Here is a 13437-nt window from a genome sequence, read left to right as displayed (position 1 = left end):
GAAAAATTGTCGCGCGATTATGTAGTCGAATAATGATAATGATTGATAGAGCGCCGGCCGGACTTTAATTGAATCCGCCGCGCGGAGCGGCGCGAGCAACCGATTTGTTAGCCGATAATTAATCCGCGTAACGCGACCGGGGACACGGCGGACGGTTAACTAGGCTCGTTTAAAATTATTAACAACGTGCTAACAAACTCCGCGCGCCGCTCTCCACGTCCTGTCTCTCCCCCCTCCCCCGGCCGTTTATTAATTATTGGGAGTAGCCGGTTCGGCCGTTTAAATATTTCACCGGCAATTTTCCGTCCGCCGATTAATCATCGTCGATCCCCGTCCCCCTTTCTTTTTCCTCCGTCGCGTCGCGGAAAAACGATTTCGACGGTCGCGAAGGATTACCGGCGGACGCCGGTCGTTCCCGAATGCCGGAAGAGTGTTCGATCGATGTTCGAAGGACGGGGGCGCAGGAACGCGCCGAGAAGACAGGACCGCGACCGACAAATGACCGGCGTTGCCGTGGCGTCGGGTCCGTTCGTATCGGCGCCGTTGAATAATTCCCGTTAACCCAGATTGAAAAGCCGCGCGCGCGGGCGGGGGCACGTGTGTCGTTCATATTTAATTGTTGTCGTCAAATACGCTGCGCCACTTTCTCGAATTAACACGGCTGTCCGACTTCTCGGCTGACTGGCGGCGTGATTCGGCAGCGGTTCCCGCGGAATTATTTATGGCGGTCTCGTACGGAACGCGCGCCGCCTCTATTTCCGAACGCGCGAACGCGTGCCCCGTTTCGCACCCATTTAACGACGAAATCGCGGAATTTCCGCGGGCCGCTGAACCGACCGCCTGCGCGGCTATTCAAGATGGCCGACCGTCGAGACGGTCGACTTTAATCGGGGATAACAGGCTCGAATTAATATGCAACGCGTTGAAATCATCGGAGATAGCGTTGTTCACTGCGGGGCCGTGGAATGAGCGTGTAATTAACCGGCGGAGCAATGTAAATGGTTTAATATCTTGGCGGGAAGTGACGAGGTGGGCAGGGGACGGAGTAATGGCTGCCGGCGCGCACGGGGCCGCTCCGAGCCGCGCGCTCCCTCCCCATGCAAGTCAAATTTGTTGCTCGCTCTCCCCGCTCGCCGCGCTCGGCCCCGGCTTCCTCGCGGCCAGAGCTGTTCTCGAGGAAGCTCCCCGTTCAACCGAGTTACATCTCGAACGAGGACGGACGTGAATATGAAATGCAATTTTAGGCGACCGCGAGAGGAACCGGCTTTTAAATAACCCGCGGCGAAATCGACGCCCGACAATCCGCAGCAATTTTTCCGTACTGTCCCCGTGGACGGACGTCTTCCCCCCACTTCGCCACGCGCTTCCAGCCGGTTGGCTATTTTTGACAGTCGCCCCCGATCGTCTTCCGGGACACAAAGTTTGTGAATTTGATGAATTTTTTGTTTTTATTTTTCTAAGCTTTATCGAGTTCAATTGCATTTCGAAATATTATTATTATTATGGAAGAACTTTGTTATATTATACTGACAAATATAAGGCAAAATTTAATATCACAAGAAGGTTTTTAATTTTTATTGTTATTTAACACGCGTTTCTCTTGTAACAAATGTTATCATTATAGAACTATGTTTTATTATCTTGAAAAATATAAGATAAAATTTGAAATTGTAAGAAGAAAGGCTTTCAATCTTTATAATTATTTAATACTCGTTTCTTATAGCTAATGCTATTATTATAGAACTATATTAATCATCTTGAAAAGTTATAAAACAAAATTTAAAATTATAAGGGAAAAGACTTTTAATCTTTATTACTATTTAATACGCGTTTCTTGTAGCTAATGTTATTATTATATATAAGAACTATATTATATTATCTTGAAAAATATAAGACAACATTTAAAATTATCAGAAAAACGGCATTCGATCTCTATTATTATTTATCTAATGTTGCTATTATATAGAAAAATATAAGACAAATGTAATACTTTTTAAATACTTTTTCCAAACATATTTTTATAAACACATCATGTGAACTTATTAGTCTTTCTGTCCTTTCTAACACTCATTTATAACTTGCCGAAACTTCACTAATTAAGTGACGATTTTTAAATACGCTGTATCAAAGCGTGCCGAATACCGCAGACAGAGGGTCAATCGGGAAATAAGAGAACCTTTCGTAGGTTTTTGTTGAAAATTGAGTTTGCGGGAAACTTACCCGGTGTAGGCAAATTTCGAGAAGGACATGATCATCCTCAGGGACAGCTCTCGTTCCTTGTCGCTGTAGGTCAAGGAGGTGTTCAGGGGATGGCCGAACACGTATTCCACCTCGTCCCCGTGCATCACGCCCATCCACTCGCCCCATAGGTTCGTGCTCGTCCTCTGTAACAGGCCGATTTAAACGGGTTTCCATGAAACGGTCTCGTACAAACATTTTCGCTGATCCGTCACGTCGGCGCCGATCGCTTTCGGCACGGGGACCGCGTTGATAATAACCGTTCAACAGTACTGACAGCTTGCCAATATTCATCTACACCGATGGGCTTTATCGTTCCCGATGAATTTTTGCGAAACAATCCCTTCGGTTACACGAAACACGGCCGAGATCAATGGATCCGGCACGAAACGGCCCGACGCGGCTTAGCTCGGGCATAACTCAATGGAAATTGAAACGAGGTATGATCTAGGCCGCAGGGTACAGCTGAACGAGACGGTCGAACGTGACCCTCGATCAAATTGATTTTCGTTTAGACCACTAGAAACGTCTTTGTGCGCAAGGATGCCGGTGCAAAACGATTTCGGCGAACGATTTCTCCCGATGGCGCTCCCTTTCGGCAGATATTTTTTGATTAAACATTTCGAAAATGCGATCAAAGTACGCGTGAACAATAATACGCTACTGTAAAAAAAAGAGTAATAAAAATCTGGAGCGCCGATAACTCTCGGACACGTTGACGTTGTACCGGAGTTTCCGGATTTTTTAAAAAATCGATCTTGTACGTGAAAATTCTGAAAAAATTCCGGGCACTGTGCCCCGATGGGAGGAACGTTCTTGAATTTTTTCATAATTTTTGATCCAGCAGAACGGGAGAAATAGAGCGTAATCTGTTGCCGACCCTCGTGGCGAGGGCAGCGACTTGACACTTGGCTGAGAGCTTTCTCCTCGAACGGTCTCGTTCGAGAGGCAGTTTTTGGCTATCTTGCTGGGTTATACCGTTCAACGGCGGCAGAGAAGGCCTAAATTTGTTCTCGAGCCAGCAGGAATTTCGTTCCAGGCACTTTGTAAAGTCTTACAGTGGCTGCACGGCGGCTAAAGAGTCTTTGGGGATCAGCGGAGCGACAGAAAACAGCCCGCCGCCTCGGGACGATCGAAAATCGAAGCAGACTGGTCTTTGTTAAGAAATTTCCCCGGGAACAAATACGCGCGAACGTTCCCCCGAGCGGCGGCCGAGCCAGCCCATGGGAAATTCCGGCCCTGTAATCAGAATTTTCCGACGGGTCGCGGCGCAATGGACACGCGCGGTCCAGCCACGAGCTCCTCCAATTAATTTCCAATCTCTGACCGTCGCCTGGCCGCCGGTTCGAAAAAAAATATTCCAGCGACAAGGATCCTCGAGGCTCGAGGTTGCAACGAGAGGAAAGTGGCCTTGATCGATCGATCCCCCGACGCAATAAGGCGGGGCCAGATGTTTCCGACGGGGAATCAGTTAAGGCTCCGACTTAATCTCGTGACAGGGATACGGTGCTCGCCGGATGAAATGCATTCTGCAGATAAGAATTATCGCTGCTTGTTTGCAGACGCGGCAACGCCGCCCCGCCGGTGATCAATATGGCTGCGATCGCTGGAAAGATCGGCTGAACAGGTTGCTCTATTGGTAACGTCGCGCGGTGGTCCGAAATGGTCTTTAAAATCATTTCTTCCCATCATTCGTTGTTCGTCGTTCAGTAATTATTGTCTTATCTTTGTAATTGTAGCGCCAATGGATAGCTGAGATTTTTCCGATTCAAATGAGCCCAAACACGGTATGAATCGGATTAGTTTAATTAATAAGCTATCTACAGGGTGAGTCGAGTAACTTGCATACCTCCGATAACTTTTCAATTATGCTTTCCATTAAAAAAATGGTTAAATAGACGGTTTCAAAGGCGAGTAGAAGTTATTTGCAAAGAGGTTTTCAAGTTTTTAAGAACGGTTAATTTAAAGTTATCCCAGGTGCACGAGTTACATGACCCACCTTGTATAATAGTAAGCACTTCGACGAAGGTAGTCCGATTTACGTCGTGTTTGGACTCATTTTAATCGGAAGAATCTCGGCTATCCATTGGTGCTGCAATTATAAGAATCAGACGAAAATTACTGGAAATAAAATTTCTCCATCGTGAGTCGGGATAGATCGTGTAAATTTAACCATGTACAAACAACTGTAATGCAGTTTTACGGTGACGCAATGATTTAATTTCGGCTGGCCAGAGCAGCGAATTAAGCTGTTTGGACGCTAATTATTAAAATTAAAAATTACCCGCAGCTTTTCTGTTGATGCTGGTAACCGGCTGCGCGGCGGGCAAACACGCGGACGTAACGACGTTATTTAAATCGCGCCGTTTACAACGCGGGTACACACTCGACCATGTTTGCGGATACGTCCGAGAACGCTGGTACATTCCGACTATTTCGACTTCTTTGCGAGAAAAATCATAATTGACGGGGAGAAGTTAAGGGTTAGAAAATCGTAGTATCTCTCCTCCCACGGAGAGAGTCACCGGGAACAATAGGTTTATGATTACCATTGACCTTTCATCGATGCGAAACGAATCGCCTCAAGACAGGCTTTGTGTTTGAATTCAATTAGGATCCCGGGAATAGTAACACGGTGGGCGGGGCTAATTAAAATTCGTGTCCCCGCAGACGTTGGAATCCTTCTGTTTCGTCTCCTGGGAATCAGCATGGAATTTTCAGCGACCGTGTAAATAATTTCGAAGCAGCTTCGAAGTTCGTTATTAATGTATGAATAATTGTAAGGTGACAGTGTGCGAGAGCAGCGAAAATCAAGTTTTCGGAAATACCACTTTGCCGATATTCAAAGATCTGTAACTTCGTTGAGAACAAACGTAGAACGATGATCCTATACTCATTTTACAGAGTGAGAAATATGCTTTCCAGACACCTAAGCTTTTTTCCATTATCATAGCTGAGTTGTTAACAACCGCAATTTTAATAACAGCATCCATTCTTTTGACACTTTTGAGATTCAGGGATCTGTGGAGAGCACAAAGAATTTTCTTGGATGACAAGACTTCTATACTTTCAAAGAGCGAAGTCTCTTCTTTCCAACGAGCTAAGAATCATTGTTCCACGATTTTTTCCTGCGATTTTATGACAGTTTGAATATGGCAGTACGACCCTAGCCATTTGACAAACTGACTCACAGGGTAACAATTCTCCGATATTCAAAGTACTGTAACGTCGTGAAAAAAAATTGCACGACAATCTATATTAGCTTATTATAAAAGACGAAGTCTGCTCTCTGACACCTTTGATAGCATTTTTGTCAAAAAAAATTTTTTGTTTCGACAGGACGGAAAAACCTGAATACGTCCATTTTTTAAAATGATTTTGCAACTTTCCGAAGCTGTGGAGACTGCAGTAGATTTTTCTTCCGACTAACACCATGTAAATTAAACGGGAACTAACTTAGGCCCGAGTTCCGAACTGAATCGCATTTCCCTTCGGACACGTCAAGCTTTTCGTGGCGAATTATTCAACCGAATCCGAAGATGTTACTCGGCCTGCTGCTTACGGGCAATACGGTTATTAATGTATGAACGTAACGGAACGATAACACGGACCGACGGATGGCAATTTACAGTTGCAACTGCGAAACTAATACTGTGGAATAAAGTTGGCTTGTGGTAACTGGTTCGGACACTGCAATTTGGGACCGATGACTCCTTTGGACTCAATGATACCGTCTGTTAATTCTTGTTCCGTTTTGCAGCGTTGAACGAAAAAAATCGCAGGAAGATCCACCTAGGCTCATTTTAAAGGGCAAAGTCCGCGTTTTTAAATGCCCTAGGTTACTTCTTGCGAAAAAATTTGTGCAGTAGGACGCAAACAGGAAAGCAAAAAAATTGCAATTTTTTGATTCCTCGAATTCAGATTTTTCTGGAAGGTTGAACAAATTTTCTTCCCGATTAAAATCAAAGCGTTCATCAAGAATAGAACCTTCCCTTTCGAACGAATCTGAAAAAATCGAACTATGATTTCTTCTTGTCGATTTGTGGCATTCTGAATGAAAAATGTGCTACTAGTGTTTGAATAGCTCCATGATCACCACCTCTTGAGAAATTATTGATTTTCGAAGTATTGTAACTTTGTGAAAAAATATCGGAGGACGGTCTATCTGGGCTTGTTTTAAAGAGCCGAATCTCTGCTGTAGAAATCCGTAGCGGATTTAATTGTGACAAATTTTTACTGCGATACCTGAGCGAAAAAATAGAAGAGATCAATGTTTGGTAGTTTTCCGAAATAAAATGTCTGTAGCAAAGTAAGAATCATTTTCACGCGATTGAAGCTTCAAGGATTTCAAGAGTGTAGTCTCCACTTTCCAACGACACCAAAAGAATTCTTCTACGATTTTTTCTTCCCGATTGATTGCAGTTTGAATGGAAAGTGTGCAGTCAGCATTAAAATAATGATCGGCAAGTCATGCGTAAAAAGTTGTCGATATTTGATCTGCTGTATCATCGCGGAAAGAAATCGCAGCGGGGTCTACCTAGGCTCGTTTTAATGAGCGAAGTCTGTGATTTCAGATCCTCTTGGTTATTTCTATCGAAAAAATGTTTGAAGCAGAGCACAAAGAGAAAACTCAAAAATCGTCATTTTTGTTTCCTCAAATTCAGACTTTTCTGAAAGGCGGAACAAATTTTATTTTCGATTAAAACCGAAGCAGTGTTAAAGAATGAAGTCTCCTGTTTCCAAGGAGTACAAAAATATAAGCTTTCGATTTTTTGTTACCACTTAAGGCACCTTGAATGTACAGTGTGAAATCAGCCACTCGATAATCTGACCGAGGGGGTTACAAAATCCCAGCCGCAAATCCTTCGATATTCAAAATTCTGTAACTTCGCGAAAAAAAATCCTAGAACAACGTCCCTCAGCTCATTTTGAAGGCCAGAGATTCCTCTTTCGAACACTGGAAGTTACATTTCGCTACAATTTTTTTCCTTCATGTTGCAGTAAAAATTATAGCGAGTGTCTATTTATTGGTCGTTTTCCGAATTCCAACGTCTCTGTATAGGTCAAAATTATTTTTGATAAACTTAAAAGTACATGATCTTAAAAAGCAAAGACTCCTCTTTCCAACGAGCCCAAGAAAGCTCCTCTAAGATTCTTTCTCACCGATCTATCGCGGTCTGAACTGTGATCCAGTTTGAGCCGTACCGATAAGTCCCCTATCAGGCCTATAAAGTAAAGCTCCCTTCTCTCTTTTCTTCGTAATTGCCAGGGACCTAGGGATTGCTGTGTACTCAGTAGATTGGAGTCCATGATGTAGGTCTCATGGCGATAGGATTCCAATCAGGTCCCATAGGTTTCAGTGAATTCGGAGTTCGGAGCGAGAGGCAGGGCAGGACCAACGGTTCTATTACGCATTCCTGACGTCAGGCCGTCGTTCTACCGCAATATTTTCACGGAGCCTCCCGAAACGGTATCCATTACGTGGCCCCGATAATTCCGTCCGACCTCGGGCTCGAATCAAGTAAATTAAATCGAACCTGCCCGCTCCGCCCGGTTCCGACTCGATTTCCAGCTCGGCGTCCTTTTTATAACCACGTCGAGACGTCGCATCGCTGGTTATTTCGGACGGGATGAACCGCCACGGATTTGAGAACACGCGGACAGGACCGCTGGGCCGAGCCGCGCCGTGCCGGCTGAATCAATAAACGCCTCCGTTGATAATGCGACCTACGCCGGAATACAGTGAGCCGCCTCTGCGAATAGAATACACTGCCCGAAATAAACGACGAGGGCAGCCCATCGAAAACTTCTTAGAGCCACTTGGAAATGTCAGAGCATACAACACCGACTCCTCGAACACCGTCGCGTTATAATTGCCCGTATGTTAATAACAAACTTTGACACAGTTTCGAGACTATTTATACGGTCGCTGAAAATTCCACGATCGGGTGCTAAGAGCCTTACTTTACAGGCATGATAGGGGACTTATCGGTACGGCTCAAACTGGATCGCAGTTCGGGCCGTGATAGATCGGCAAAAAAAAATCCTAGAGGAGCTTTCTTGGGCTCGTTGGAAAGAGAGGACTTTGCTTTTTAAGACCGACTACTTTTTAGTTTGTTAAAAATAATTTTGACCTATTCAGAGACATTGGAATTCGAAAAATGACCAATAAATTGACACTCGCTATAATTTTTACTGCAACATGAAGGACAAAAATTGTAGCGAAGTGTAACTTCTAATGTTCAAAAGAGAAATCTCTGACCTTTAAAATGAGCTGAGGGACGTTGTTCTAGGATTTTTTTTCGCGAAGTTACAGAATTTTGAATATCGAAGGATTTGCGGCTGGGATTTTGTAACCCCCTCGGTCAGATTATCGAGTGCCTGATTTCACACTGTAAATTCAAGGTGCCTTAAGTGGTAAGAAAAAGTCGGAAGCTAATGTTTTTGGACTCGTTGGAAAGGGGAGACTTTATTCTTTAACACTGCTTCGGCTTTAATCGAAAATAAAATTTGTTTCGCCTTTCAGAAAAGTCTGAATTTGAGAAAACGAAACTGACGATTCTTGAGTTTTCTCTTTGTGCTCTGCTTCAAACACTTTTTCGATAGAAATAACCAAGAGGATCTGAAATCACAGACTTCGCTCATTAAAACGAGCCTAGGTAGACCTCGCTGCGATTTCTTTCCGCGATGATACAGCAGATCAAATATCGACAACTTTTTACGCAAGACTTGCCGATCATTATTTTAATGCTGACTGCACACTTTCCATTCAAACTGCAATCAATCGGGAAGAAAAATTCGTAGAAGAATTCTTTTGGTGTCGTTGGAAAGAGAAGACTACACTCTTGAAATTCTTAAAGCTTCAATCGTGTGAAAATGTTTTCTACTTCGCTACAGACATTTTATTTCTGAAAACTACCAAACATTGATCTTTTCTATTTTTTCGCTCAGATATCGCAGTAAAAATTTGTCACAATTAAATCCGCTACGGAGCTCTACAGCAGAGATTCGGCTCTTTAAAACAAGCCCAGATAGACCGTCCTCCGATATTTTTTCACGAAGTTACAATATTTCGAAAATCGATAATTTTTCAAGAGGTGGTGATCATGGAGCTATTCAAACACTAGTAGCACACTTTTCATTCAGAATGCCACAAATCGACAAGAAAAAATCATAGTTCGATTTTTTCAGATTCGTTCGAAAGGGGAGCTTCTATTCTTGATGATCGCTTTGATTTTAATCGGGAACAAAATTTGTTCATCCTTTCAGAAAAATCTGAACTCGAGGAATCAAAAAATTGCAATTCTTTTACTTTCCTCTTTGTGCCCTACTGCAAAATTGTTTCGCAAGAAGTAACCTAGGGCATCTAAAAACGCGGACTTCGCCCTTTAAAATGAGCATAGGTGGACCTTCCTGCGATTTTTTTCGTTCAACGCTGCAAAAAGGAACAAGAATTAACAGACGGTATGATTGAGTCCGAAGGAGTCATCGGTCCCAAATAGCAGCGACCGTATCAGTCACCCCGAGCCGACTTTATTCCGCAGTATTAGTTCCGCATTTGCAACCGCAAATTGCCATCCGTCGGACCGTGATATCGTGCCGTCACCCTCGCACATTAATAACCGCGTTGCCGGTAATCGGCGGGCCCGGTAACGTCTTCGGGTTCGGTCGAACGATTCGCCGCGAACAGGTTGACGTGTCCGAAGGGAAATGCAATTCAGTTCGGAACTCGGGCGTAAGTTGGTTCGCGTTTAATTCGGCTGCGACGCGAAATGGATTAATTTTACACGTCGCGCGGTGTCGGCAAGGGGGTGGGACAGAACGTTGTTTAACTTCCGCCGCCTCCCCCCTCGAAGCATCGCGATGGTACACGCGGGCGGATCACCGCATCACGTTCGAATTAATTTGGTCCTGGCCCCCGTGAAATTGACGCCGGTTTCCGAGCGATTGACGTGGTTTGATCGCGCCGTTGCTCGGCATGGCCGCCGCGCCCCCCTCCTCCCCCGGCGCGACGGAATAAATTAGGCCCGTGCGTGTACCGGCGATGTTTGCGGGTGCCAAGGGCGAGCCGAGAATATTTTTAATTTATACATCTGCGGGACGCGTCCGCCGATAGGCTCGTAAAAGCGCGGGCAAAGCACGCGCGCCGTAAATAACGCCGCTTCCCGTCCGTTTATGTTCCCCGCGAAAAATCGCTGTTTGAACTTTGACGGTCCCTCGCATGAACTTCCGCGGCGGGGACGTTCGCGAACTTGTTCCCCCTATTGCGGGGGCGGTAATCCAACTTTTTCAGACGCAGCTTCGAACTTCTCGGGCCGCGATCATTCACCGGCCGGCCCGGGAATTTATTTAATTCCGGCGGAATGCGGTCGATTGAATCGGCCCCGATAAATCCCCGGCCGTCCGCGGTCCGCTGTCCGACGGATCGATGGGGGAAAATTCTCGCCGGATTTTTCTTTTTTTTCGGGAACCGGCGCGATCCTGCGGCTCTGTTTCGCCGGGAAATCGCGAGGCGGCGTCTCCCGCGGCCGCCGAACGCGCCTCCGACAGGCTGTTACGACAAGCCCCGGCGTTCGGTAAACGTCGTTAATTTTAACGATCCTTAAAATTACAAAGGCAACGCCGGCGGGGAGGGGAGAGAGGGCTGCCGTGGATCGTCCAGAGGGACGCCCGGAGGCGAGCATAATGATATGGCGATCGATAATGCCCAACGGAGCTCGATAGAGAAGGCCGGAATTTCGTTACGCCGGCTTAATAAACGTGCATCGGGCGGTATCTCTTAATTAACCCGGCGATTTCCTACGGTACACACCATTATCGCTGTTACGCGCGCGCCATTTCGCCGGCGGACGTTCCGGCGAAAAATTAAACTCGCGAGCCAACCCCAGCTCCGACGTCTTCTCTCGATCCGTTTTCTAGACGTCCAAGTTCTTTTCCGTGATAGTTTAGACGTTTGCAGCAAAAAGCGCGATCTTTGACCGTTTTCGTGGTCGAACGAGTATAATTTTATTCGCAGATTTTATTCGATGTATTATCTGGGTAAAGTTTTATTCGAGATGTCGCTCGGATGAAATTTTATTCGGAACGTTATTCGAATAAGATTTTGTCCGCGGGATTTAGTGAGTTCGTTGTTCGAATGAAATTCTAGCCGAGGAATTGATTGAAATTGTTATTCGATTGAAATTGTATTCGAACGATTTATTTGAAATGTTAGTCGACAAATTTATTCAAAGTTATTCGACAAATTTATTGAAATCGTTATTCGAATAAGATTTTATCCGCGGAATTTAGTGAATTCGTTGTTCGAGTGAAATTCTAGCCGAGGAATTGATTCGAATCGTTATTCGATTGAAATTGTATTCGAACGATTTATTTGAAATGTTAGTCGACAAATTTATTCAAAGTTATTCGACAAATTTATTGAAATCGTTATTCGAATAAGATTTTATCCGCGGAATTTAGTGAATTCGTTGTTCGAGTGAAATTCTAGCCGAGGAATTGATTGAAATTGTTATTCGATTGAAATTGTATTCGAACGATTTATTTGAAATGTTAGTCGACAAATTTATTCAAAGTTATATTCGACAAATTTATTGAAATCGTTATTCGAATAAGATTTTATCCGCGGAATTTAGTGAATTCGTTGTTCGAGTGAAATTCTAGCCGAGGAATTGATTCGAATCGTTATTCGATTGAAATTGTATTCGAACGATTTATTTGAAATGTTAGTCGACAAATTTATTCAAAATTATTCGACAAATTTATTCAAATCGTTATTCGAATAAGATTTCATCCATGAAATTAATTCAAATCGTTGTCCGAGTGAAATTTTATCCGTGGAATTGATTCGAATCGTTGTTCGAATGAAATTTTATCCGGGAAATTGATTCGAATCGTTATTCTATTAAAACTGTGTTCGAAAAATTTATTTGAAGTGTTATTCGAAAAATTTATTCGAAATGTTACTCGAATAAAATTGTATTCGAACCATGCAAAACTCCGTCTGTGGAGAGGTCAACAAATTTGTTTGGGTGATGAAGCCTCTACGTTTTTGAAGAGCGAAGTTTTTTCTTTCGAACGAGCCCAAAATCATTGTCCTGCGATTTTTTTTCACAGATTTACCAACGATTGAATTCAAAGCGTACCACCAGTACTCGAAATCGAGGGTCGGAAGGTTCGGTTTTCTAAAACGCCACTTCTATCGCTCTTCGGAATTCTGTAACTTTTTAAAAAATAATCGTAGGGTGATGAGCCTGGACTTATTTTAAAGGTCGAGAATTGCGCTTTCCAGGGACCTAAGTTATTCCGTGATAGAACCGCCGTATCTTTATCAGTCATTATTTCACTAATAATGTTCTCTTCGTCACGATTTCCGAACTTCGCGTTCCTATGAAGAGCTCAACGATTTCTTTTGGCTAATGAAATCCCCGCGGTTTCGAAGCCCGAGGTCTCCTTTTTCAAACGGGTTGAAAAACATCGGGCCACGATTTTTTGTTCCGATTTTGTAGCACTTTTAATCAAAAGCGTGAAACCAGCCATTTGATAACCCGACCCGGGAGGTCGCAAAATTCGAGGCGAAACCCTTCGATATTCAAACAACTGTAACTTCGGGGAAAAAAATCGTATCACGATCCACGTTGGCACGTTGTAAAGGGAAAAGTACATACTTCGACGCCGCTGATTACATCCACCGAGAAAAAAATTCTTATTCTCGTGATAATTAAAAACGCGAACACGGTCATTCTCGACCATTATCCGACGATTCAACTGTCCCTGGAGAGGTTGAACAATTTTTTTGCCCACTGAAACCGACGCGAGTTTACAGCGGGGAGCCTCCGCTTCGCAACGAGCCCGAAAAACCTGCTCTGCGATTTTTGTTCGCCGTTTTATCGGACTTCGAATTGAAGGGGTGCCTCGTGGTCCTATAACCCCAATTCCGCGAGCGACATTTGCTCTCGCGGGTGCGATAAAACGTCAAAGCGAGCTCGTGCATGAATTTCTCCGTTATTAACATTCCTAAAGAGAAATCTCGTGGAAAATGACGCGCGAGCCACGGACCTGAACGAGTCCCGCGAACGATTCTTCAAACGCGGTTCTTAATCTCCTCCGCGCGCCGCGTCCGTTTTAAATATTGGGTTGGCAGGTAAGTAATTTCGGTATTTCAATGTGAAATAAAACTGAATTGTTTTCTATACAAGA

The 13437-nt window shown here is 44.2% G+C and overlaps 1 protein-coding gene across 1 annotated transcript in view; it reads right to left on the bottom strand.

Annotated features, from left to right (window-relative positions):
- Nucleotides 1–13437, bottom strand: part of AChE-2 (acetylcholinesterase 2) — a 183404-nt gene that overhangs the window by 24288 nt on the left and 145679 nt on the right. Inside the window, exon 4 of the mRNA XM_033471499.2 lies at nucleotides 2221–2384. Within this exon, the coding sequence (XP_033327390.1) occupies nucleotides 2221–2384 (164 nt within the window). The remainder of the gene's footprint in view (nucleotides 1–2220; nucleotides 2385–13437) is intronic.

This window comes from Megalopta genalis, chromosome 5, assembly GCF_051020955.1.
Source record: "Megalopta genalis isolate 19385.01 chromosome 5, iyMegGena1_principal, whole genome shotgun sequence".
In the NCBI taxonomy this organism is placed as follows: domain Eukaryota; kingdom Metazoa; phylum Arthropoda; class Insecta; order Hymenoptera; family Halictidae; genus Megalopta; species Megalopta genalis.
Note: the sequence above shows the minus strand (reverse complement) of the source record. Positions and strands in the feature narration are given on the sequence as shown.